Source organism: Thalassophryne amazonica, chromosome 6, assembly GCF_902500255.1.
Source record: "Thalassophryne amazonica chromosome 6, fThaAma1.1, whole genome shotgun sequence".
NCBI lineage: Eukaryota > Metazoa > Chordata > Actinopteri > Batrachoidiformes > Batrachoididae > Thalassophryne > Thalassophryne amazonica.
In genome coordinates this window covers 73,005,422-73,031,725 of record NC_047108.1, presented here as the reverse complement: position 1 = coordinate 73,031,725, position 26,304 = coordinate 73,005,422, and the positions used below count along the sequence as shown (strand labels likewise).

The window sequence follows — 26,304 nt, the reverse complement described above, 5'->3', positions numbered from 1 at the left end:
TGAAAGGTGCAGTTTTGTTTTATTGGGGGGGGGGGGGGATACCAGTCAGTATCTGGTATGACCACCATTTGCCTCATGCAGTGCAACACATCTCCTTCGCATAAGAGTTGATCAGGTTGTCAATTGTGGCCTGTGGAATGTTGGTCCACTCCTCTTCAATGGCTGTGCGAAGTTGCTGGATATTGGCAGGAACTGGTACACGCTGTCGTATACGCCGGTCCAGAGCATCCCAAACATGCTCAATGGGTGACATGTCCAGTGAGTATGCCGGCCATGCAAGAACTGGGACATTTTCAGCTTCCAAGAATTGTGTACAGATCCTTGCAACATGGGGCCGTGCATTATCCTGCTGCAACATGAGGTGATGTTCTTGGATTTATGGCACAACAATGGGCCTCAGGATCTCGTCACGGTATCTCTGTGCATTCAAAATGCCATCAATAAAATGCACCTATGTTCTTCGTCCATAACAGACGCCTGCCCATACCATAACCCCACCGCCACCATGGGCCACTCGATCCACAACATTGACATCAGAAAACCGCTCACCCACACGACGCCACACACGCTGTCTGCCATCTGCCCTGAACAGTGTGAACCGGGATTCATCCGTGAAGAGAACACCTCTCCAACGTGCCAAACACCAGCGAATGTGAGCATTTGCCCACTCAAGTCGGTTACGACTACGAACTGGAGTCAGGTCGAGACCCCGATGAGGACGACGAGCATGCAGATGAGCTTCACTGAGACGGTTTCTGACAGTTTGTGCAGAAATTCTTTGGTTATGCAAACCGATTGTTTCAGCAGCTGTCCGAGTGGCTGGTCTCAGACGATCTTGGAGGTGAACATGCTGGATGTGGAGGTCCTGGGCTGGTGTGGTTACACGTGGTCTGCGGTTGTGAGGCTGGTTGGATGTACTGCCAAATTCTCTGAAACGCCTTTGGAGACGGCTTATGGTAGAGAAATGAACATTCAATACACGAGCAACAGCTCTGGTTGACATTCCTGCTGTCAGCATGCCAATTGCACGCTCCCTCAAATCTTGCGACATCTGTGGCATTGTGCTGTGTGATAAAACTGCACCTTTCAGAGTGGCCTTTTATTGTGGACAGTCTAAGGCACACCTGTGCACTAATCATGGTGTCTAATCAGCATCTTGATATGGTACACCTGTGAGGTGGGATGGATTATCTCAGCAAAGAAGAAGTGCTCACTATCACAAATTTAGACTGGTTTGTGAACAATATTTGAGGGAAATGGTGATATTGTGTATGTGGAAAAAGTTTTAGATCTTTGAGTTCATCTCATACAAAATGGGAGTAAAACCAAAAGTGTTGCGTATATATTTTTGTTGAATGTAGAAACAACACCTGGCAAAAATTATGGAATCACCGGCCTCGGAGGATGTTCATTAATGAGTGACAAACAGTACTCTTCATCCATCTGGCTCCAACTTTCTCTGATTGCTGTTGCCAGATCAGCTTTGCAGGTTGGAGCCTTGTCATGGACCATTTTCTTCAACTTCCACCAAAGATTTTCAATTGGATTAAGATCCGGACTATTTGCAGGCCATGACATTGACCCTATGTGTCTTTTTGCAAGGAATGTTTTCACAGTTTTTGCTCTATGGCAAGATGCATTATCATCTTGAAAAATGATTTCATCATCCCCAAACATCCTTTCAATTGATAGGATAAGAAAAGTGTCCAAAATATCAACGTAAACTTGTGCATTTATTGATGATGTAATGACAGCCATCTCCCCAGTGCCTTTACCTGACATGCAGCCCCATATCATCAATGACTGTGGAAATTTACATGTTCTCTTCAGGCAGTCATCTTTATAAATCTCATTGGAATGGTACCAAACAAAAGTTCCAGCATCATCACCTTGCCCAATGCAGATTTGACACAGCTGACTGTGAACAACCAACATCTTTTGCAACATTGCGTGATGATTTACCCTCTTTTAAGAGTTTGATAATCCTCTCCTTTGTTTCAATTGACATCTCTCATGTTGGAGCCATGATTCATGTCAGTCCACTTGGTGCAACAGCTCTCCAAGGTGTGATCACTCCTTTTTAGATGCAGACTAACGAGCAGATCTGATTTGATGCAGGTGTTAGTTTGGGGGATGAAAATTTACAGGGTGATTCCATAATTTTTTTCCTCAGAATTGAGTGATTCCATATTTTTTCCCTCTGCTTGGTCTAAAAAAGTAACCGTTACTGACTGCCACAATTATTTTTTCTTGATTTCTTATAGTGTTTCTTAAAGCCAGAAAGTTGCCATTTGAAATGACTTTAGTTTTGTGTCATGTCTGTGATCTGCTTTTTTCTACAAAATTAAACAACTGAATGAACATCCTCTGAGGCCAGTGATTCCATAATTATTGCCAGGGGTTGTAGATAGATAGATAGATAGATAGATAGATGAGAAGAAAAAAATAAGGGAAACTGATTTATAGAGAAATACACCTGTCTGGGAACATATTCCACCATCTTCGATTTTTTTCAATCAACCAACCAAAGTATGGCACGCTAATGTCACTCAGATTTGCAGTCACTGTCTCACATCACTCAGCAATGGATGTTTTTTGTTTGATGAGTGATAGTGGATATTGTTTGTATTCGCTTGTATGTTGAAAATAATAATGATAATAACATTTATTCTGGCCTGAAGCTGCTAATGGAATGGACAACTGCTAACCATAGGTGGAGGGCCAATAATTAACCAAAGCACCCTCCAAAATCATAGCATTGCATAATTACAACTAATTTGTTGTAATCTCTATTTCTGTGTCAATTCTGTCTTTCTCTCTCAGGCAGTCGGGAAGCAGCATTTGTCTACGCCATCTCTTCAGCCGGAGTGGTGTATGCACTTACTCGCGCATGCAGCCAGGGGGAACTCAAGACATGTAACTGTGACCCCCACAAGCGTGGACGGGGTAGCGATGACAAAGGAGAGTTTGACTGGGGTGGTTGTAGTGACAACATCAACTACGGGATAAAGTTCGCCAAAGCTTTCATAGATGCCAAAGAGCGGACCGTCCGCGATGCACGGGCACTCATGAACCTACACAACAATCGATGTGGCAGAACAGTAAGTGTGTAATGGCAGAAACTGGTACAAGTGCAAATAAAATCAGTTTTCTAGAATGAAACAACGTACACATAATTATCACTTCTTTCTCAATGTTTAGGCGGTCAAACGGTTTATGAAGCTGGAGTGTAAATGTCATGGGGTGAGTGGATCGTGCACACTGCGGACATGTTGGATGGCTATGGCAGACTTCAGGAAGACCGGTGACTACTTGAGGAGAAAATACAACGGTGCGATTGAAGTCACAATGAATCAAGATGGGACAGGCTTCACTGTAGCCAACAAAGCCTTCAGGAAGGCCACAAAGAATGACTTGGTCTACTTCGAGAACTCTCCAGATTACTGCCTACAAGACAAAGCAGCAGGTAAATAAGCAGAGCGATAGACAGAGATGCAGACAAAAAGAAGTGGTCTGGAGGTTGATGGATTGCCCAGACTGTGTTATGTTTTGGGGGTGTGTGTGTTGTGTGTATGTTCATGCGTGACTAGTGTTTGTACGCGTGAATGTCAGTGTGGGTGTGTGTAACGGTGGTCAGATAACACAGTAAGCCTCCCGTGTGATGTCTTTGGAAGCTAATATCCTTCTACCCCGAGGATATGCTCTTTCTGACCTCTGTCAGTTTCTGTCAACACACACAAACACACACAACCTGATGGCCAGAAGACAGCCAGTGGATTTTTATCAGTATACCACACCAGTTATGACTGTCTTTGTTTGGACGTTTGAATCTGAGGCGTATTCTGCAGCACCTCCACCGACAGCAGACATGGAAACTTCTTCTTCTTCTCTCCTATTGTCTACCTTTCCCATCTTCCTTCCTCCTCCTCTGCTTCACCTTTGTGGTGGAATCCACAGCCTGGGGATACAAGCAGTTCATAAAAAAAATCACTTCTTTCTGTCAGTCTCTCTCTCTTGCTCTCTCTTTCTGTCTGAGCTAAGCGTAGCTGGAGGGCACGGTGGGCCTCAGAGTGTGAGAGCCTGTCTGTCTGTCACGCTCCACTGTCCATTTAACCCTCACATGCACGCACACACATCGATTGGCTTCAAAGGGAGTGTTGGCTTGGGAAAGGCAGTATAACTACAGGCCTCTCTACCAACACCGCATACTTGTGTGTGTGGGTCTGTTGTTCTATGGCCAGCTTGTTGTGATAGGTTGCAGTTCAAATAGAGAGCTTCTCACATAAAACACCACTACTAAACTCTGTAAGGATACACACAATATATTTTCTGCATTAGTTAATAACCAGACTACTAACTGACAGCTAGCATGCTAGCATCAAGCCATATACAAACTGGACACATGCTCTTGTTTTGGCCAAATTTATAATATCATGATTTTGTCTCAATTCAGAGGCTGCATCCTTCGAAAGCTGCATTCTATGATGATCTGGCCGTCCTAGACTGTGAATGTCGAATCAGTCATTCTGAAATTATACTGGTCTAGCCATGGAGCGCGCTGTGATTGTGTTGTTAGCTTTTCTCGCCCATACCTCCTGTCGCCTAGCAAACTTCACAGCTGTACGCGGCAAGCTAGCTTAGTGCCCATAACCTGTAGTTTAGTAATCATTTTTCAGTCTTTATTCATTCTTATTACTCATTTACAATTGGATATATTGAGCCCAAAATTGTCCTTTTGTTTTTACTAATTTACAAACTATTTTGAAAAATTTTAAAATAATCATGCAATAATAACTCTTGGGATTGTATGGACTGCAAACACCTGTCGTGTCCTTCATTTTCAAGGGAAAGAAGGCTGCATTCATCTGCTGCATTCCAAAGAGCCTTCAAAGTGGGACAGCCTAGTCACGCCACTGTGACGCATGCAGGCGACAAATGCAGCATTAGGAGGATGCGGCCCCTAAATTGAGTCATAGGAAATTTTGAACATCATGAAAATAATTGAATTATATTGTGGGCATATTAGAAACTGGCAACATAAATTTGATCTATATCGGGGTGGGCAGCTTGTTCCAGAAAGGGCCAAGAGGGTGCAGGTTTTCTTTGCAGCCACTGATTCCACCAGGTGATTTCACTCATTAACTGATTTCACCTGCTCAAAGTGATATTAATTAGTGAAATCACCTGGTGGAGTCAGTGGCTGCAAAGAAAACCTGCACCCTCTTGGCCCTTTCTGGAACAAGTTGCCCACCCCTGATCTATATGGTTTAGCAAGATGGATGGGTCTTAAACTTTGGTCTCAGACAACACCACTTGGGTTCTCCAACATACATAAATATCAAGCATCACAAATGAAAAGTTAAAGTATTTTATAAAGTCACTAACTGACATGAGCACATATGGTCAGAATATAATATTTTCTCAACAGGCCTTTATTAGCTACACACTAACTACACAAGGAGAGCCTTAGAGAGCCTTTGTGGTGACTAGACTAAGCCAGCAAGCTAGCACGGTTCTTAAATAGATAATGTTAACAGCTAACTTCTACTGGATGTCCAATGGCAAGATAATGAACAAGTACAGGACAACATGGTAAACATACATGCAACCACCAGGAAACCAACCTGTCTTAAGTCCACTCAAAGTTTTGAGTATGCACAAAACTTTCCAATGGACTTGGTGACAAGGAACACATGTAACAACTAAGAAAAGGATTTGTACAGGACAAAAATGGATATCAAAATTTAACTTCTATTATGCATACATTTCCTCAATCTGTAGCATTGTGAGAGCTGCTTTAAAGTTCTTCAAGTTGATGTTAATGCAAGCCATTTGCATTGATCCCTCAAGTGAAGAACATCTAAGGCTTGAATCACAAAGAAATGTAAAAATAAATTTTCTGGACAAAACACAAATTGTGCTACTTCAGTTTATTAATTTTTTATTAATTAATTTTTATTAATTTTATTAATCAAGCGTGAATCAATGAAAGATTGAGAATATGTTTTCGTTTTTTGTTTTTGCTCTGTGCACAGGCTCCTTGGGCACGGCTGGTCGCGTCTGCAATAAGACATCACGTGGCACTGATGGCTGCGAGGTGATGTGCTGTGGGCGGGGCTATGACACCATGAGGGTCAAGCGAATCACCAAGTGCGAGTGCAAATTCATATGGTGCTGCGCGGTGGAGTGTAAGGACTGTGAGGAAGCTGTGGACATACACACATGCAAGGCCCCGAAACGAGCTGAATGGCTGGACCAGACCTGAGGAAGCACCCCTTGCAATATGACCCCGCCCCTTCCCTTTGCAGGACATCCTGTGGAACATGGCTTTCTGGAAAAGTTTGTCTGAAAGTGCTCTGCATCGCTGTCGTTCCCTGCTCCCATCTTGGTTCCTCATTGCATGGCTTTTCTACATTTCTCTGGCGAAAGCACTACATACAGTACCAGTCAATATGAATAAATACCAATTACCCCCAAGCTTGTGAACAACCCTCTGATCTGGATGCACCTCTGGGATTAGCTGACGGACAATGAAACCAGTAAAAACGAAATGGTTTGGCTGGAGTTTTATGAAACATTCAGCCTAGAGGGTCATTTTCTCATGTGTGATTCTGGGTTAAAATTGGTTTGCTGCTTCATGATGCTTTAAAGACACATTTCACATTAACTGAGCCTTCAAACATACTCAGTATTATCCAACATCATCATCATATACTCATATAATTTTACTTTGGTAAAATGCGCTCTCACCTACCGACAGGAATGCCTGGTTGAACACTGGGAAGGAGTTTGGACAAATGTGCTTTAAAGCAAAAGTCCAAGCAGAGGACTCTACAAGAACAAAGGGATGAGAGCACCAGGTGAACGTATGGACACAGAGATGGACTGATGCCTTAAAGGAACTCTGAATGCAACCGTAAAAAAGAGAGCTGTGTAAAGTGATTTATTTAAATGATAAAGTGTTTAAATTCTCATCTGCCGATGGGACTGCACTACGCGAGGAGACGGACAAGCACTCAGTTATTGTGATCATACAGTATAGTCTAGTTTTCAGTGTGCGAGACAACAATCGGCTGCTGAGAAGTAGTTGGAGTTGGTTCAGTCATGCAACAGCAGACAGATTTCACTTCTGCACTCTGCAGCTTGCTTGTATAACATTGTGTATATTGCTTCATCTAAACAGGTGTTCGTATGAAATATATGGCATATTAGTATGAAATTGCAATCTTTGAATTTTTTTAAACAGACAAAAGGCATGTTGAACGAGAAAGTGAGATAGTCGGAGAGCCTATATACTGCAGACAGCAGAACTAATCAGTGTGACCGAAAAGGCCAGAGAGTAAGTTCTGTTGTACTGCTGTCATAACCTGGCATGTTATTCCCATTACACACGCACGCAAGTACGCACACACACACACACACGTGTTGAGAGACCCTGGGACAGTAATAATACAAACTATATCAGTAACAAAGGCTGCTTCAGTCTGAATCAGGGTGTGGTGTTTTATCAGTCAAGGGGAGGGAAGTGTTTGATTAAAGGCCTGGTCTAAACCCCAACCCCTGCTGGCCTCATCTCACCCATCGCTATGTGGAATTCCAGGTAGCTAATGACTAGATGGCTGTAATTACCTCAGGCTGTTGATAGCTGGTGATTGGACATGGTTGTGCCACAGAGGACCTAGTGTGGGTTCCTGCTGGGACCACATTTAATCAAAGGCTTCTTGGCCGGCTTATCAAAGGCAATACTATTCAGCAATCTTCTCTCTCACCCTCCCTCTGCCCCCAAATTCTCTGTCTAGTTCATTCTAGGTTTTATTAGAGTCTGTAGGTTCTTGATGACTTGACTGGGAAAGGAATAACAGACAGAAGAACAGAATGTGTGCAAACTGCATTGATCAAGTTTTAGAGGGATCAAAAGTACGAGCACTGTAGGATCGTTCTTGCCAGTTGCAAGCGTGAATAGAGTGTGAATAGACTGATGTTCCATAAATCCTTGCACAAGAGCATTTGTTTGTCTGACAACACTGAACAAAGACAGGTCATGGTAACGACTCATTTATGCTGCATTTGCATGCATATATCTACCCGTGCTTTTAAAACGGTGTGACCATCACAGTCTTTATACATGGCTTCATACTTTCAGACATGTTACACAAATACTGAAAAAATAAATGCAGAGTCCAGACAGAAGACCATGTCCTCTATCTATATCCATCTGTGAAATAATTTGTTGTCATAACAGATGAGAGACAGAAGATGTGTTTCCATACAGTTTATTGATTTTAAGAACCAGGACCATAAAAATTAAAGAGTTGTCATGTAATTCTTTTGGAAGGACTAATGAACAAAACATGCAAATTTTGCTTGGGAAGTATTGTACTGTTTTGTGTCGGTATTTCATAACTCATTTAATGTGGGGAAATATGATGAAACACATTAGGCAGTATGTCTCATGGCCAATTTGCTGCTTTGCTAACTTCATATCCCCTTATACAAATAATAATAATATTAATAATAATAAAATAAAAACTTAATATCTCCTTATACAAATAAAGATAATAATAACATAATAACTTCATATTTCCTTTTACAAATAAAGATAACTTAATAACTTCATATCTCCTTATACAAATAAAGATAATAACAATAATAACTTCATATTTCCTTATACAAATAAAGATAATAACTTAATAATAACTTCATATCTCCTTATACAAATAATACAATAAAAACTTCATATCTCCTTATACAAATAAAGATAACATAATAATAACTTAAATTTTCCTTATACAAATAAAGCTAATAACTTAATAATAACTTTATATCTCCTTATACAAATAATAAAATAAAAACTTCATATCTCCTTATACAAATAAAGATAATAATAACATAATAACTTCATATTTCCTCATACAAATAAAGATAATAACATAACTTCATATCTCCTCATACAAATACTACTACTACTAATAATAATAATAATAATAATATAATAAAAGTCATATTTCCTTATACAAATAATAATAATAATAATAATAACAGAATAATAACTTCATATCTTCTTATACAAATAACAATAATTATAACAAAATAATAACTTCATATCTCCTCTGGAACGCCATGATGCATACTGTCCTTTTGCTTACCACACTACACAGACAAAACAGTTTACTTTTACACATACCATTTTAAATAATACAATGTGAGCAGTCACCAGATATAAATGTCAAATGCAACATCTTTCAACAAGTCACATAACGCTGAAGGCAATGGCCCACCCATCTGGATGCAGAGCTGAAGAAGAGCAGGCAGAGAACTGTGTGATCACCTTGCAAGCTGAAGTAGCAACTTTCTGTTCAGGGAAGGCATCTTTCAATACAACATCTAACACTGAACTCCGTTTCCTATCAGTTTTTGCAAAATTGGGAAAAACCGCCCCAAACAAACTTTGACATTCATGGCAGTGCATCTAATTTAATGTTGTAAAAAATTATGCATTGGCTACACAGTAAATTTCAGTTGGGTTTAAGGTAATTAACCTTTTTTTGGTCAAATTAGAAAATATTACAAGAGCTAGTCATTGTCATCAAATACACCTTGCATATATAGACATTGAATGGACCTGAGATAACTGTTTTGATACAAAACACCAAGCAGGTAATGGTAGACTATGATTAAAATTAATGCAGTTGTTCACTGCCAAAACTGTTCAACAAATGACAAAACCACAATTGTATCCCCACAGTTGCTGTGGTTACTATTGTCAGCCAGGGCCATAAATCAAAAATAATATTCAGAACTTCTGCAACAACTTTCATGAGGAGCCAACAAAACAGTGAAAGCGTTTCTTAACTCAAAGTGCTTAAAAGAACAGGTATCAGTCACCAGTTCATCGAGATGTGGCCCACATTTTTCATATCTATACAAAGACCTGTACACTTTGAGTTCATAAAGAGTAAAAACACTTTTTCATTAGTGATGTCTACTTTGTGAATAAAGGAACCTGGACAAATAAATTGTAAGTGAACTACAACCCCACAAGCTGGTTTATCAAAGTGTTTTAACTGAGAATCGAAAGTTAAGATTGACAGTGAAATCAAAGTACATAATCAAGATCTAAATGAGCCTGATATTTAAATGAACACATCCAGTAAATGAAACCTCTGCACCACAATCACTATAATTAAAATGCAATTGGTTGTTGAAGGGCTGAAGACCAACACTGAGTATTACGTGATGTCACCTGTTTCATTACCAACTGTGTAGTATGGTTCTCTTGGGGGGTCTCAAATATAATGTATCTTTTTAAAAAAATATTTAAGATGTACAGTCCTTAGATGTGGATTATTTAACTTTTCTCTGTGGTCTAGTCTGACAAGAACATACTGATATTTGAGAAGTGAAATGAAGTTTATAGTATTTACAGAAAGTGTGCAATAATTATTTAAACAAAATTGCATAAATTTGGCGCCCTTTTCATTTTATTGATTTGAATACATTTAGCACTAATTATTGGAACACAAAATTGGTTTGGTAAGCTCATTGACCCTTGACCTCCTTACACAGGTGAATCCAATCAGGAGAAAGGGTATTTAAGGTGGCCATTTGCAAATGTTTCCCCTCTTTGCATCTCTTCTAATGAGTGGCAATATTGGAGCCTCTAAACACCTCTCAAATGACCTGAAAGCAAAGATTATCCAACATCATGGAGTAGGGGAAGGATACAAAAAGCTATCTCAGAGATTTCAGCTGTCAGTTTCCACTATGAGGAACATAGTGAGGAAATGGAAGACCGCAGGCTCAGTACTAGTTAAGGCCCGAAGTGGCAGGCCAAGAAAAATGTCAGATAAGCTGAAGCAAAGAATGGTGAGAACAGTCATAGTCAACCCACAGACCTGCTCCAAAGACCTACAACATGATCTTGCTGCAGATAGTGTCTCTGTGCATCGTTCAACTATACAGTGCACTTTGCACAAAGAGATGCTGTATGATGCTGTAATGCAGAGGAAGCCTTTTCTGCATACATGGCACAAACAGAGTTGCTTGAGGTATACTAAAGCACATTTGGACAAGCCAGCTTCATTTTGGAATAAGGTGCTGTCGACTGATGAAACTAAAATTGAGTTATTTGGACATAACACGGAGCGGTATGCATGGTGGACAAAGAACACAGCATTCCAAGAAAAACACTTGCTACCTACAGTAAAATTTGGAGGTGGTTCCATCATGCTGTGTGGCTATGTGGCCAGTGCAGGTACTGGGAATCTTGTTAAAGTTGAGGGTTACATGGATTCCAGTCAATATCAGCAGATTCTTGAGAACAATGTTCATGAATCAGTGACAAATTTGAAGTTGCGCAGGGGCTGGATCTTTCAACAAGACAATGACCCTAAACTCTGCTCAAAATATACTAAGGTATTCATGCAGAGGAACAAGTACAACATTCTGAAATGGCCATCTTAGTCCTCAGATGTGAACATTATTGAAAATCTGTGGTGTGATTTTAAGCGGGCTGTCCATGCTCGGAAACCAACAAACCTGAGACGTTTTGTAAAGAATGGTCCAAAATACCTTCAACCAGAATCCAGACTCTCATTGAAAGCTATAGGACGCATTTCGAGGCTTGTTATTTTTGCTAAAGAAGGATCTACTAAATATTGATGTATTTTTTCTGTTGGGGTGCCCAAATTTATGCACCTACCTAATTTTGTTTAAAGAATTATTTCACACTTTCTGTAAATCCTATAAACTTCATTTCACTTCTCAAATATCACTGTGTTTGTCTGCTTTATGATATATTTAAATGGAATTGCTGATCCAAACAGCCAATGATTTATAAAGGAAAATCATGCAAATCATCAGGGGTGCCCAAACTTTTACATACCACTGTATCATGATATGTATTGTATTGGGAGATAAGTGTATTGTTCCAGTCCCAATATCTGCCTCAAATTGCCATTGAATGCTATGGACCTATGGTAACGCATGAAGAAGTTACAACTACAGTAAAAATAATATTTAGTGTTAGCACTAGGATAGCTAACCCTTGATCAGGGGATTAGGGTAACCGGGGAGACAACTGGTAACCCTGGCACACATATCTAGGGTCTCTGTGGCAATGGTCTCCTGCATGCTCGAGGGTTTGTGCTTGCAGTATAGGTCTGTGCCACACTGATGGAATTCCGCACACTCATTCACATTATCTCACATCAGGTCAGGTTTGTTAACATGTGCTGATGCTATTCATCACTGCATCCACCACACTATGGAACCATCTTTGCCTGGGTGGTTGCGATCAAGGACCAGACAGTTGGTCCATCCCTATCGATTAAAAGTAGCTATCTACCTGCTGCAGTCAGGTGAAAGGTGGATGTCCTCTTGCTTTCTCCAGCCATTGTTGTCCTTAACACTGTTTTACCTACATGCTGAATCATGCCAAGAGAAATTTTCTATATGGCCAAAATGTTGTAACTGATGCGCCCTCACAATACAAGTGATATTCTTCATCTTACCATTCATTTGATACCAAGTCATTACAACAATACCCAAAGATTCTCCAAAGTCTCATAATACCAAAGGTGTCGAGTCATCACCTCAAGTCAATGGTTAATGTCCCACCATATAGCAAGACAGGAGGTACCAGGATGCCAAAACCTTGGACCTTCAGTCTGCTGCAAAGAAATCAGCATTGTAAAGCACCTCTGTCCAGCAACCTAATGATCAGGGTATTTATTGAATCTGCAAATATCATCGTATTGTCAAGGTCAACAAACTTTCCTTGCCAACAAAGTCACCTAATCTGGTGGATTTCACAAACCTACATGTCACTCAGTCCATGCAAACACTGAACAGTTTAGGAGCCAGAACACATCCCCGATGAACACAAGTATTTATCAGGAAACATACTTCATCAGGAAAAGCTGTTGCTATTGTTTCTTACACAATTTAGTTGATCTATTACAATATGCACAAATATTTATATTAAGTAAGACCATTCGGATGCTCCCTTGTTATCACTCGGGGTCACCACAGCAGAGCCAAGGTGGATCTGCATGGTGATTTGGCACAAGTTTTACACAGGATGCCCTTCATGACACACGTCCATATTGGATGGAGCAATGGCAGGGGTGGCGTTTGAACCAGGACCCTTCCGCACTGAAACCAAGCACACTAACCCCTTGGCCACACAAACATTTATAGCTTTCCACATATTATATACTCACAGGTACATTCATGTTATTTTTTATACAATATACTCCATAACTTATAAAACCGCATATTTATACTACTACTATGAGCACTTCCTCTCTTAAATCTGTCTCTTAGTATTATTAATTTTTTTTTCTTCTCTAGCTTTGTTAGCATCCTTGTTGTTACAGACTTTGTTTTTGTAGTTATTTGTCACTGTCACTGTTAATGTCACAGTCATTGTTTGTTGACATGTTTTTCTATGTGTTACTGAATTCATGCGGGAAAAGTGGGCCAGCAAATCACTGCTACAATATTATAATTGTATATATTATTAATGGTATGAGCAGCTGTGACTCATACAAAAGTGATTTAGAAAGACAAAAGGGAATAATAATAATAATTATTATAAATGCTGTCTTTGTTGTAATTGAGTTTGGGTTCCGATATGAAACCAGAATAAATAATCTGTTAAATGCCTGCTGGAGTAAAAGTTGAACACTACATAAACAAAAATTTTAAAAATAAACGTTACCTAAAATTGCAGGTAAATGCTTTGCCAGACTAGTTTAATATTACCTCCTGCTTTTAAGGACCATTCTCACTTAACACACTCTAAGAACTAAAACGCTGAATTTAATTGATAAACTTAAGGTAACTTTTTCCACATAACATTGTCAAAACAATATTGTAGTTTAAATTAATTAAATCAAATGAAACATTACTTAAATCTCTAAAATTAACAATTGCAAGTATATTGAAAATAATCGTATTAATTACATTTAAAAACCCATGTGTTTCATTTCTTAGAGTGCATGATTCTACGTGTTAAAAAAGCCAACAGGTTGCAGGTAGCACTTACACGTTAGAAATCTTATTTTTCATCAAAACACGAGTTCTTAGTCCATTCAAAGATGACTCAATCTCTTCACAAAGCTGTGGTTTGTTGAGGAGTTCAGTCACAATGTGTCAATTAATTCAACGTTCTGTGCCTTTATTTTCAATTAAACTGTTTTATTGCAGCTAAACAATTACATCCTAAAATAACACAACTCGCAAATGTCACTTTAACAAACACTGTCACACTCAGTGACATCATTTTGTGATTATGAATCTGAAAACATTAAATAAATAGATGTTAATCATGAGAACAGCGTTACTGTATCATTGCCTATAGTCACTGTTGCAACTACAGAGAGCTTTATAAGTGACTGCAACATATTTTAACTTTATTACGAGCTTCATGCTTTCATCAGGACTTACTGTGTCTCACTATTATTTGATTCACCGCGAGAGACTGAGTGTGCTGATGATATTTTTCCATCCGCCAAGGACTTAATAAAATTTTCGGAATTTACTTGTCTGTCTATTAGCAGGATTATGTCAAAACTACTGCACGGATTTTGACAAAATGTTCACCACAGATAGATATTAGAGCATGGAAGACTCCATTAAATTTTGGAGGTGATCTGGATCAGGATCTGGTTTCTGGATCAAGATTTCACTTTATATTGGCTTTGAAGGCTTAAATCAAAACTACTTCATGGATTCTCACCGAATTTGCACCACAGATAGATATTAGAGCATGCAAGACTCCACTGAATTTTGGAGGAGATCCAGACCCGGATTCTGACTCAGGATTTCACTTTATGCACTTTTAAGGATTACGTCAAAACTTCTGTATGGATTTACACAAAATGTTCACCACAGATTGATATTAAGCCATTACATTTTGGAGTGGATCAGGATCAAGATCCTGATTGTAGATCATTTTTTAAATTTTCACTATTTTGAGGATCATCTCAAATCTGCTTGATAGATCTGGAAAAAAAAATTCAATCACGTGGCTGCTGGATGTTGGGAGTGATCTGGATCAATATGCAGGTTCTGCAGCAGAAAGATACGAGATCACGATGTAAAACCAAGATCAGGAAGACACTATTTTGTTTAAGCTTGTGAATTAAATATCAGATTGCAACATCTTGATCAGTCGGACTATTCTGGATCAGTATGCAATTATTGCATTGTATTGTGGAATCCGGATACAGGTAAAGTCCGGATCATGATGTGAATCACATATCTTTTATTTTGAGTCCTCATCAACCCTTGGCAGATGTCACAAATCTCTGATTGCTCTTGTTTATTATGTCCAAAACCTGAAGAGTACAAACGTCTGAGAATGAAGAAGAGCTGTTTACACATAGGCGCCAACAAAAATTTCTAACTGGACAGAGCATGAGATTGGGGAACTTCTGTCAGTCAGCACTGATGCAGAAATCCTCAGATACATGCAAGAAGTAGGAGAGACTTCTGTATGCTGTTTGCAAATGTTCTGCCTCCTGCACAATATTCCCAACCATCACCCATTACTAAACGTATTAAAGCATTGCCATTTCCAATTCGTGAGAAAACAGCAAGTGAAGATATTGTTTTATGACTTATAGTTTTCCTGAGAAGATAAATGCTAATATAAGGTAATAACAGCTGAACTGTGACTGGTCATAAGCCTATATACAAAGTGCCAAACATGTGCCTCTGTGATTCTGTGTGTGTGTGAGAGAGAGAGACAGACAGACCAAGAGAAAGAGAGCGAGAGAGAGAACCAGTGTTGATGCAATTTGGGTCCAAACTTGGTGAATTGATGAAGGATCCGCCAAGGACAAAATAATTTGTGTTTGAGGGGAAAAAAAAACTTTAAAGTCAAATGTAGGTAATATGTTATATAATGGGTGGTATTTGTGATGGCTAATTCAAGGAATTATTTTATATTCCCATGGTTACAATTAACATGAATATGGAGGAATTGGTTAAAGATGTGATTTATACTACAAAGCATTAAAATGAAGTTATACATCACTGTGAAATGGCCTTTGACCTTGGGATACCTTGAAAGGACAAAGTCGACGTCACAGCTGTGACGAATAATTTGGAGCCAGTATGGATGAAATATGGTGGAAGAGTTGTTTAATCTCCACAGACACTCAAAATATCATCCATATGAATCATATGAATCATAATGTATGGCTTGGTGGAAATTCTGGGCTGTATGAGGAGCTGAAAAGTGCACAGTGATGGTACTGATGGTAGACAAGGAGAGATTTGTTCAAGGAATCTGCGGGCTGGTGCCCCTAGACATCTTCAGCCTGATTCCAGAAGAATCAAAGTATTGCATTCTTCTAAACCTACACCCTATCTTACTGCTGTCATGGCATGGCCCTGAGAGAGGACTCTGCAACTTCATGCATCCCTCTGCTGCCAAGGTTCTGGTGGCAGATCCAACAGTCAGATGTGAATCATTGAACATCAGGGAAGTGGCAAAGATGGTGAAACAACTGAACATGGGTATATCTGCATGGATCTGTGGTACTGGATGTCTTCAGGCAGGTGGAGATGTTCTGCTCTTGGCATTGCAGGTGATCTGACTTCATTTTGGGAGCTAGGTATAATTCCACCAGATTGGAAGAAAGGACTTGTCCCCTTCTGGAAAGGAAAGAATGATCACCTGGATTGTGATCACGACAGGTGTATGGCACTGTTCTCGGTGCTGGCCAAGGTATTTGTAAAGATCATATGAAAGATGAGACAAATATCACCATTCTTGCTCTTCAAGTAGTCACTGAACATAGCAGGATTACCATCTTTGCTTCTTTGTGGAGCAGTGTGGTGGCCAAGTGTTTAGTGCACTTATTTCCAAAACAGGAGGATCTCAGTTCAAAACCACCTGTGTCAGGTCTCCAAGTAATGTGGAAGAAGGGCTTCTGGTGTAAAACTTACACCAAATCAACATGCAGATCGATATCTGACCTGCTGTAGTGACCCTGAGTGAAAACGGGAGAAGCCACAAGAACTTACTACCATCTTTGCAGGTTGATTTTTCACAATGTGCTTGATTCTTTGTTTTCTTTCCAGTGTATACTAGTGTTCTTAATAGATCAGTTCTGTGTCTTCATTATTGCATGCATGGACTTATGTGTTGGATAGTGAAGGGGAGACTAGAAACATGGGTCTGTTTTTCACTTGAAAATGTTCCCTGGCCTTGACTTTGAAGACAATACTGTGATCTTTGTGGAATCAATGGCTATCTTGATTGCAACACTTAAGAAACTGAGCGAGGAGTCATAATGTAGGTTTGGTCATGGGACAAGACTGAAGACCCATTCTTACTTTTATGGATATGCATCCTGGAAAATCATGCTTTGAAACCTTGTGTATACATTAGAGAACCTTAGTGGATCCAGGAGGTCGCTAATGATGAACCGAAATATTCCGTCATTGTTGTCTTGTTGTAACCATAGAAGGATATTCAAGATGTTCAAAGTTTCCTTTATTCCATTGATGTATTTTCATAATCTCATCCATTTTACATGGAGCCCAGTAACTGCTGGGATGTTACTACAGTTGTTTTTGCATGTCACATAGTACAAATTTAGAATTTTATATAATCACAACAGCTGCTTGGTCATATTCGTAGACAAAAATATTCTTCACATACTGGTTTCTCAGCATTATAGATTAGGAGTTTGTAGGATTCATACAACCCCTGGCAAAAATTATGGAATCACCGGCCTCGGAGGATGTTCATTCAGTTGTTTAATTTTGTAGAAAAAAGCAGATCACAGACATGACACAAAACTAAAGTCATTTCAAATGGCAACTTTCTGGCTTTAAGAAACACTATAAGAAATCAAGAAAAAAAGATTGTGGCAGTCAGTAACGGTTACTTTTTTAGACCAAGCAGAGGAAAAAAATATGGAATCACTCAATTCTGAGGAAAAAATTATGGAATCACCCTGTAAATTTTCATCCCCAAAACTAACACCTGCATCATATCAGATCTGCTCGTTAGTCTGCATCTAAAAAGGAGTGAACACACCTTGGAGAGCTGTTGCACCAAGTGGACTTACATGAATCATGGCTCCAACACGAGAGATGTCAATTGAAACAAAGGAGAGGATTATCAAACTCTTAAAAGAGAGTAAATCATCACGCAATGTTGCAAAAGATGTTGGTTGTTCACAGTCAGCTGTGTCTAAACTCTGGACCAAATACAAACAACATGGGAAGGTTGTTAAAGGCAAACATACTGGTAGACCAAGGAAGACATCAAAGCGTCAAGACAGAAAACTTAAAGCAATATGTCTCAAAAATCGAAAAATGTACAACAAAACAAATGAGGAACGAATGGGAGGAAACTGGAGTCAACGTCTGTGACCGAACTGTAAGAAACCGCCTAAAGGAAATGGGATTTGCATACAGAAAAGCTAAACGAAAAGCATCATTAACACCTAAACAGAAAAAACAAGATTACAATGGGCTAAGGAAAAGCAATCGTGGACTGTGGATGACTGGATGAAAGTCATATTCAGTGATGAATCTCGAATCTGCATTGGGCAAGGTGATGATGCTGGAACTTTTGTTTGGTGCCTTTCCAATGAGATTTATAAAGATGACTGCCTGAAGAGAACATGTAAATTTCCACAGTCATTGATGATATGGGGCTGCATGTCAGGTAAAGGCACTGGAGAGATGGCTGTCATTACATCATCAATAAATGCACAAGTTTATGTTGATATTTTGGACAATTGAAAGGATGTTTGGGGATGATGAAATCATTTTTCAAGATGATAATGCATCTTGCCATAGAGCAAAAACTGCAAAAACATTCCTTGCAAAAAGACACATACGGTCAATGTCATGGCATAGGGTCAATGTCAATGAGCAGATCTGATATGATGCAGGTGTTAATTTGGGGGATGAAAATTTACAGGGTGATTCCATAATTTTTTCCTCAGAATTGAGTGATTCCATATTTTTTTCCTCTGCTTGGTCTAAAAAAGTAACCGTTACTGACTGCCACAATCTTTTTTCTTGATTTCTTACAGTGTTTCTTAAAGCCAGAAAGTTGCCATTTGAAATGACTTTAGTTTTGTGTCATGTCTGTGATCTGCTTTTTTTTCTACAAAATTAAACAACTGAATGAACATCTTCTGAGGCCGGTGATTCCATAATTTTTTGCCAGGGGTTGTATTAATGAATGTGAGAATGACACTTTAGACCCATGCTTTAAATGATTTCCTTGTTTGAATCATCAGAAATGGAAGTGAATTTTTGTCAAGGGTACATTTGCATTAATCAGTGTCAAACATTTAACATGCCAGAGTTGCACTGTCTCAGTGCCCATTCTAGTTTTAACTTCAATCTCTCAGAGCTTGTTTGAGCAGGACAATTGGGAGATAAAAAGCTAAAACGTCATTTTTGGCAGTTCATCTTTAATTGTGCAACATATTCACCTCTGGCAACCATTTTCACAAAGCGTGCCTAAAAATGCTGTCTTAATGTGGTCAGAATGTGGACCCTCCTCATCTTGCCGCAGTTCATTGTGGCTCTTCAATATCTTTGTCCATCTCAATGAAAAACATAGTCAACTCTCATGTCATTTGCTTAATTTATTTCAAATAAAATATTAAATTACCATAACACAGTGGCTACTTTGTTGTTGTGCTTTGTGCCATTCCTACTGTTCTCATGATACGATCCAGAAGCTTGAGGGTCTGAGGAGGACAACTGCTGCAACAGCTTGTTCTGAATTGTGCTTTATGTTTTCTCATGTACAGCTGTGCCAGAGAACAGCATGAATGCATGTCTGAACAATGTTTTAGAGTTTGTAATCTGGGATTTTACTACCAGGAGATCAGCACTATGACAACTGTAATATGAGTTTAGTGTCCTGCAAGTTTACAACCCTGTATGCTGCTCTGGTGCATGCGTCTCCTGATGATAAGATCATCTCTCCTTGTCCAGGTTTGTGACAGGAAACAGTCCTATTCAAGTCTGATTGTGCATGCTGCTTTCATGACGCAGGAAATGCAAAGCACTTTATCGCAGGAAACGAGAAGACACCAAACTTAACTGTCAAACTGAAAATACAAAATTGTTCAAATTTTAAAGTTTTTAATACAGTAGACCATGCATGATCTATGGGGGTGTAACAATTAACCAGTACAAACTGAAAAGCATTATTAAAGTAATAGGTAATACAGCAAAACATGCTGAAACTGTTGTCGTATAACCTGCACTCACCGGACAAAAGCAAAAGTCCCAATACTTTTGTATGGTTTTCCATGTAATAAACACCATATATACCAGATTTTGTATAATGGATTTTGGCTCACATCAGACAAAACTTCCGGTCCAATCGCAATGCATTTTCATAAAAAAAATAAATAAAAAAAAACCTTGCATATACCAGACAGAGCAGTCTGGATGTGCTCAGTCAAAGAGGTACGAAATGAAGATCAACACTAACACTCACTGATCCAAGGAAAGTCGGTACTGACTTTCCTTGATTAAAAGCCTGGGTGTTTTTTTTTTTTTTTTCAAGCTGTGCTCAGACCCAGTGCCAGAATGAGGCAGACGATTATTAATAAAATGCTGCTTGCTGTCTGCACTGTAATATGGTTTCACACTTATCCCTGGGTGCGGTGAGCCAAAGACAGCTACAGATCAGAGCCCTCTGTGTGGCTGTGAACCTGTGCACCTGCAAAACAATGACAAGGGCTGTGATTTGTCACTTTTACATTTTCACTCCTTCCTCTCCCCTCATATTTTAAAAGTTTTTCCAGTGCGCTGACCAATTCCATTTTGATCATGGATCAAATATGTTTGGCAGAAAAGTTTGCAAATATGACCAACTTTACAACACAGAGTCAGAAAAAGACACTCAAATGACCTGCAATTTATGAAAGAAAATTGTACGTACCGTAAGTTTGGTGGCAGATGATTGTATAAGGAAGTGGAGCTCATTGAGGGACAAACTGATCCAGAAAAAGCCACTGTTCCTGCATTAAAATGCAATAAGGTGCCCACTAATGTGACAGAGAACTTTAAAAGGGTCACATGTGTGTCAACGTCATTGTATGGCCACAGAGTTACATTGTTGGAGAAGCATAAATCAGGCTTTAGGATTTTAAGGTACCACTTTGCAGTGGGCTTAGAAAAAAAAGAGTGACTCGATTAAATGTAATCTTTTTAATGTATATAATGCCTGACACTTATTTAAGGCAGGTGGTTATTTTTTCAGACAAAGTTTTGACTCGACCAGTAAATGTGGCAAGACAATATTTACGGACAGGCTTTTAATCAAGGAAATATGTAAGCCGAATTACTGCTGGGGATTCCTCGTAGATTATTCAGCACCTCCTGACTGTAACTACAGGAATCCATTGTAATCACATTACAATGGATTTTGTCCATTTTTACATATAGTGACTTTTGTCAGTTTTATACATATAATGGATTTCGATTATAACGGACAAAATTCATTGGTCCACCTGAATCCATTATATGTGTGTTTTACTGTACTACATTTATACATGGACCCCTGAATCTCAATGGTTCTCAAACAAGTCCTCAAGGACCACCTAATTAACACATATTCCATCTCTTCTTGCTCTGAGACATGCTTATTAGCTCATTCAGGTGTGCAACCAATCAAGCATTGACAGACATCTGAATGAACTAATCAACTTGTGGCTAAGCAGGGAGAGATGGTAAATGTGTAGGTTTTGTGGTTCTTGTCGACCAGTTTGAAAACCACTCATCTAAACAAGTAGATGGACTGATTTTAACATTATAGATTAATTGAAATAGTCTTGGTTTGCCGCAACTTTATGCTTGGTTCACAATCTATTAATACTGTCATATCATCTCAGAGTAGGAAATTTATGCTAACAGCAGCTGACTTCTTCTTCTGGGCTTCTTTTATACTCTGCTTTCTGCAACTGTATGTGGTGCTGCCCCCAGGGGTGAACAAAGGCAAGCAGTGGCAGTGCTAGTGAGCTGCAGCACAGTAGTAAAAACCTAAAGAAGGCCCCTGGTTTTTCATGAAATATGTATTTGAACATCGGAAATGCCATTTTTGGGTTATTCCAATTCATCATGGAAAATGAGTTTTACAAATATTTGTATTGTATTGCATCGTATCATGAGTTGAATCACATTGAATAAAGTCATTCCACAATAAAAAGTGTTGTTTCTGAATTGTACACATTATATTGTATTGCGAAGGTGAGGTACACACCATTAATAATACATTTCAATGCCTGAAACTCATTGTTCCACCAAAAAGCCCTTTATATCCAAAAAGTGTTCTTTTAATAGCCACTGGGCCCCACATTGTCAGATGAGATAAACTTTATTGTGCCTTGGGGTAATGCTATCAAGTCATTCCACTTTAAGTCTATTCTAATGTCAGTGTCCTATGGCAGTCTATCCATGTCTTGGATGCCAGGCTGAAAGCATTCCTTTTGCAGATTCACACCATTAGCCTTCACAGTGAGTGTTTTTTGGTGACAGAAAGGGGAGACAGCATGTACCCACCGGGGAGGAAGAAACATAACATCAGAAGGTTTAATTACACAGCATGGTTCATTGCTTTCCAAGTATAAAGTTTGAATCACAAACAAAATAACAAAGAAAAAGAGTTTTAAATCTTAACTTTATTGATCAAAAAGAAAGACAACAGTAGCACAGTTGTGTCGAACTGCCTTTGTCGTGTTCAACGTCAAAGTGCCCTGCATTACTGTAGTATCTTTAGCCATAGGCAGCCCACATGGCTCCAATTATTTATTCACCATCATCACAGTTATTCTCAACTGTGTTGCCTTCTCTCTTTCTCTCCACCTCGCCTTTCCCTCTTGTAGTGACAGTTATGTAGATATATCAACCGTATGTCCAGGCTGTAAAGCGTGTCGGAGTGATTGCTGCCAACTGACAACATCCCTGAGAATAGACAATGAATTACAAACACATGCGCGCACTGACTCAGAGTTTGGAGGAACATGAAGAGGACAAGGCATGGCTAATCTGTGGGAGGGTCGACTATGCAATCGAATTCAAAACCCTGTGATCGAAAAATGGAAATGTGCAAGAGAGTTAGTAGGAAAGAACAAGAAGACAAATGGATGGATGAAGGGGAGAAGAAAATGTATCGGGTTACGAAGAGACCTGGTGGGCATGTTTATCAGCAAATTCTAATCTGAGCCGAAAGAACCACGTTCCCCACAATTCATCATCATTACCCACCCAGAATGCCACATCCCTTAAATGTCTTCATCCAACTCCCTCCCCCTTCGTGCTTCAGACACACAGAAGGTTTGGTGAGAAACCTGGAGCGTCCACACCAACACCCAATAACATTCACCTTGGGGTGGTCTGAGCATCAGCCATGCGATCTGTTTTGCACACATATTCACATGTACATACCTGCAGGGTAGGACCCACCCCCACCACTAGTGCCCCTCATCTTACCTTTTACCTGTCTGGTAAAAGCCCCCAGTATGTTAGCACGCATTTCCACTCTGTCACTCACCAATTTGGACCAGAATGTGGATAAAAACAGGCATGTGTGCGGTAGGGTGAGTTTAGCCCTCAGGGCCTGCAGAACCGGAGGTTGAAAGAAGAGTCTAGCAATGTCAGGGGTCATCAAGTTTAGGTGTATCAACAGAACACCTTTGGCAATATGGATGACCACCACTGATCTGTCGCCTGTTGACACCTTCTAAACACCAACTGCTTACTCATGTAGCTAATCTCCTCTGTGTCTGCTTAGCTTGAGGTGATCTTATTGAGAAGAACACCTGCTCTGCTGGCTTAAGATCTGGCCTACAGTACAGCTGTCCAGAGTGTCAACTCTTCGTCATCTTTTATTCTCTCGCTCTCTTTGATAGGGCATGTGTCAGCCACTTAGTATTAGGTGGTGCCGTTTTGTTGGGAACAGGTTTGGGCTGGGAGCTGTGGGAGCAGTAGGAGTTACAGATTTATTAGCGAGCTCAGACTAATATTTACATGACCTGCCAGGAACTGATGGGGCTACAGAGAGGGAGATACAGAGCAAGAGAGAGAATGACAGAAAGTATGGTATGAAGGAAAAGGGGAAATACAGCACAAAACACTTATCTGCTGCAGACCTACAGCAAAACTGTTCAACACATAGCCCCCAAACACAGTCACTTTACTCTCTTCTCTCTTTGTTGAGTTATTTCTAGCAACACATATTGGCCCACTCATTACTGATACTCATTTATAAAGTACCCTCATCACGATCAACAGCTAACTTAGTTGACAACAGTCGAGGCACTACTTCTTCTCACTGAAGTTGCAAGCTTGATAACCCAAGACAACTATAGGTATTTCCCACATCTATTGATCAGTACTGTAGCTAGCATGTTAAAGACATAAGTAAATGTGATAACTTCAGAGTTTCAGACAGTCTTGACTCTGGATGCTGGAGACCGGTAATGTGGTAAGGGGACTATTCATGTGGGTGGACATCTAGAATATCCTTCATCTCAGCAAGCATGATCATTTTTTTGTGTTGTTAAGGGAGCTTGGAAAGCTCCATACTGCAGTGGCAGCACTCTCTCTGGTCCCCAGATTTGGAAGTCACTAGATCTCAGTGGCTGATATGCCTACTTTTTGTCTGGTTGCTCCAGTGGTCAGCAAACTGAAGGCAGTTGCAGTTGCTGTGGCAGAATGGCTCCTTCTGATGGTGTTGTCAACAACCGTGTTATGAGTCTCAGATTTCTTTGGGTTTCTTGTCTCATGTCCCAACATATCCTCTGACTACAGTGATTGATTTCTTGTTGAGAAAGACAATTTACTTACACATTCACTCAGTGCTGGTGAAATGGACTAGTGTCCCAAAAACGACACTCCTGTCATGGCTGATTTCAGCATAATCACACACACTGACAGGTCTGGTTACAAGGATGTTGTTGCTATTTTGCAAATGCAACAAGTCTTTCAGTCCATATGACCATCAGAAATAACCATGAGCTATTCATAAACATATTTCAGAAAAAAAGTGCTCCACAGCATGAAATACAAGACGGGCTCACGAGTGACTTTCAACACGGGACTTTCTTGTTGAGATGCAGGTGTGCTACCAGCAAGCCACCATACTGTCGAGTACAAAGAAAATATGTTTTGTTACCTACACACGACATTGTTGAGGTGATGTGTGCTGGTAGTGCACCTGCTATGCAACAAGAGCGTTCAAAGCTGCAGGGTTTTTTTTTTGGGGGGGGGGGGGGTGAAGGGGGACAGGGGTTAGCATTAAAAACAGAATATGAGTGAGATACAAAATTACCTATGGCGACATCTTTGCGGTGAGAATATTTTCCAAACATGGGTCAGTGTGCTTCAAATTTTGCAAAAGTTGGGGGATTGGAGTTGCTGGATCCTGGTTTCAGTGTCCACAAGAGCTGGATATACAGTAGCACTCCAATGATAATGGTGAAGCAAAGGAATTTCATTATGTTCTATTTGGATGATGCTAGAGAGGCTTGAGAAGCTAGGCCAAGAAGAGGTGAAGATCTGTGAGCCACAACATGGTTTCATGCTGAGAAAGAGCACCACAGATGCAGTGTTTGCTTTTAAAGTGTTGATGGAGAAATAATGAGAAGGCCAGAAACATTGGATGTTTCTGAAATGAGTAAAAGCCTGTGTTATGTTAGCAAGAGAAGTGTAATGGTCCTGTATGAGGAACTCAGCAGTGGCAGAGGAGTATGTGAGGACAGTGTGACAGTACTGGTGTACAGTTGTGCGCAAAAGTTAACATATCCTGGCAGAATTGTTTAGTTTTGATTGTCATTATGATTACGATTTAAAAAGAGTAAACAGTTGACTGACAATAAATGGCTTCACACAACCACTAACTGTGAGTGGAAAAAAAAGTTTTGTGTTATTCCTATTCTCTGAAAAATAGCCAAAAATATTCAAAAATTCTGCCAGGGTATGTAAACGTTTGAGCAAAACTGTATAGTGTATTAATATATGATGGGATCGAGTAGTATTGAACCAAGGATCGTATCTGAGCCCCTTCTAGTTTGAAATTGTGAAGGACAGTTTGACAGTTGAGATCAGAGAGCAGGCTCCATGGACTGTGATGTTTGCAGTGAGTAGGGAGCATGCTGAGGCAGGTCTAGAGAGGTAAGGGCCCCTTCACACATAACACAATTGAATTCGACTAGCGCATGAAGGAGGAATTGCATGCTATTTGTGGAAAATCAAAGCTCCCTCAAACACCTTGTACACCTGTCGTTACAACCATTCACA

General features: G+C 39.8%; 1 protein-coding gene across 1 annotated transcript in view; it reads left to right on the top strand.

The window, feature by feature from the left end:
* Positions 1 to 6,811, top strand: part of LOC117512415 (protein Wnt-2b-A) — a 35,416-nt gene extending 28,605 nt beyond the window's left edge. Inside the window, exons 3-5 of the mRNA XM_034172472.1 lie at positions 2,824 to 3,101; positions 3,202 to 3,466; positions 6,036 to 6,811. Coding sequence (XP_034028363.1) covers positions 2,824 to 3,101; positions 3,202 to 3,466; positions 6,036 to 6,265 — 773 coding nt within the window. The 3' untranslated portion in view covers positions 6,266 to 6,811. The remainder of the gene's footprint in view (positions 1 to 2,823; positions 3,102 to 3,201; positions 3,467 to 6,035) is intronic.
* The last annotated feature ends 19,493 nt before the right edge of the window (positions 6,812 to 26,304 follow it).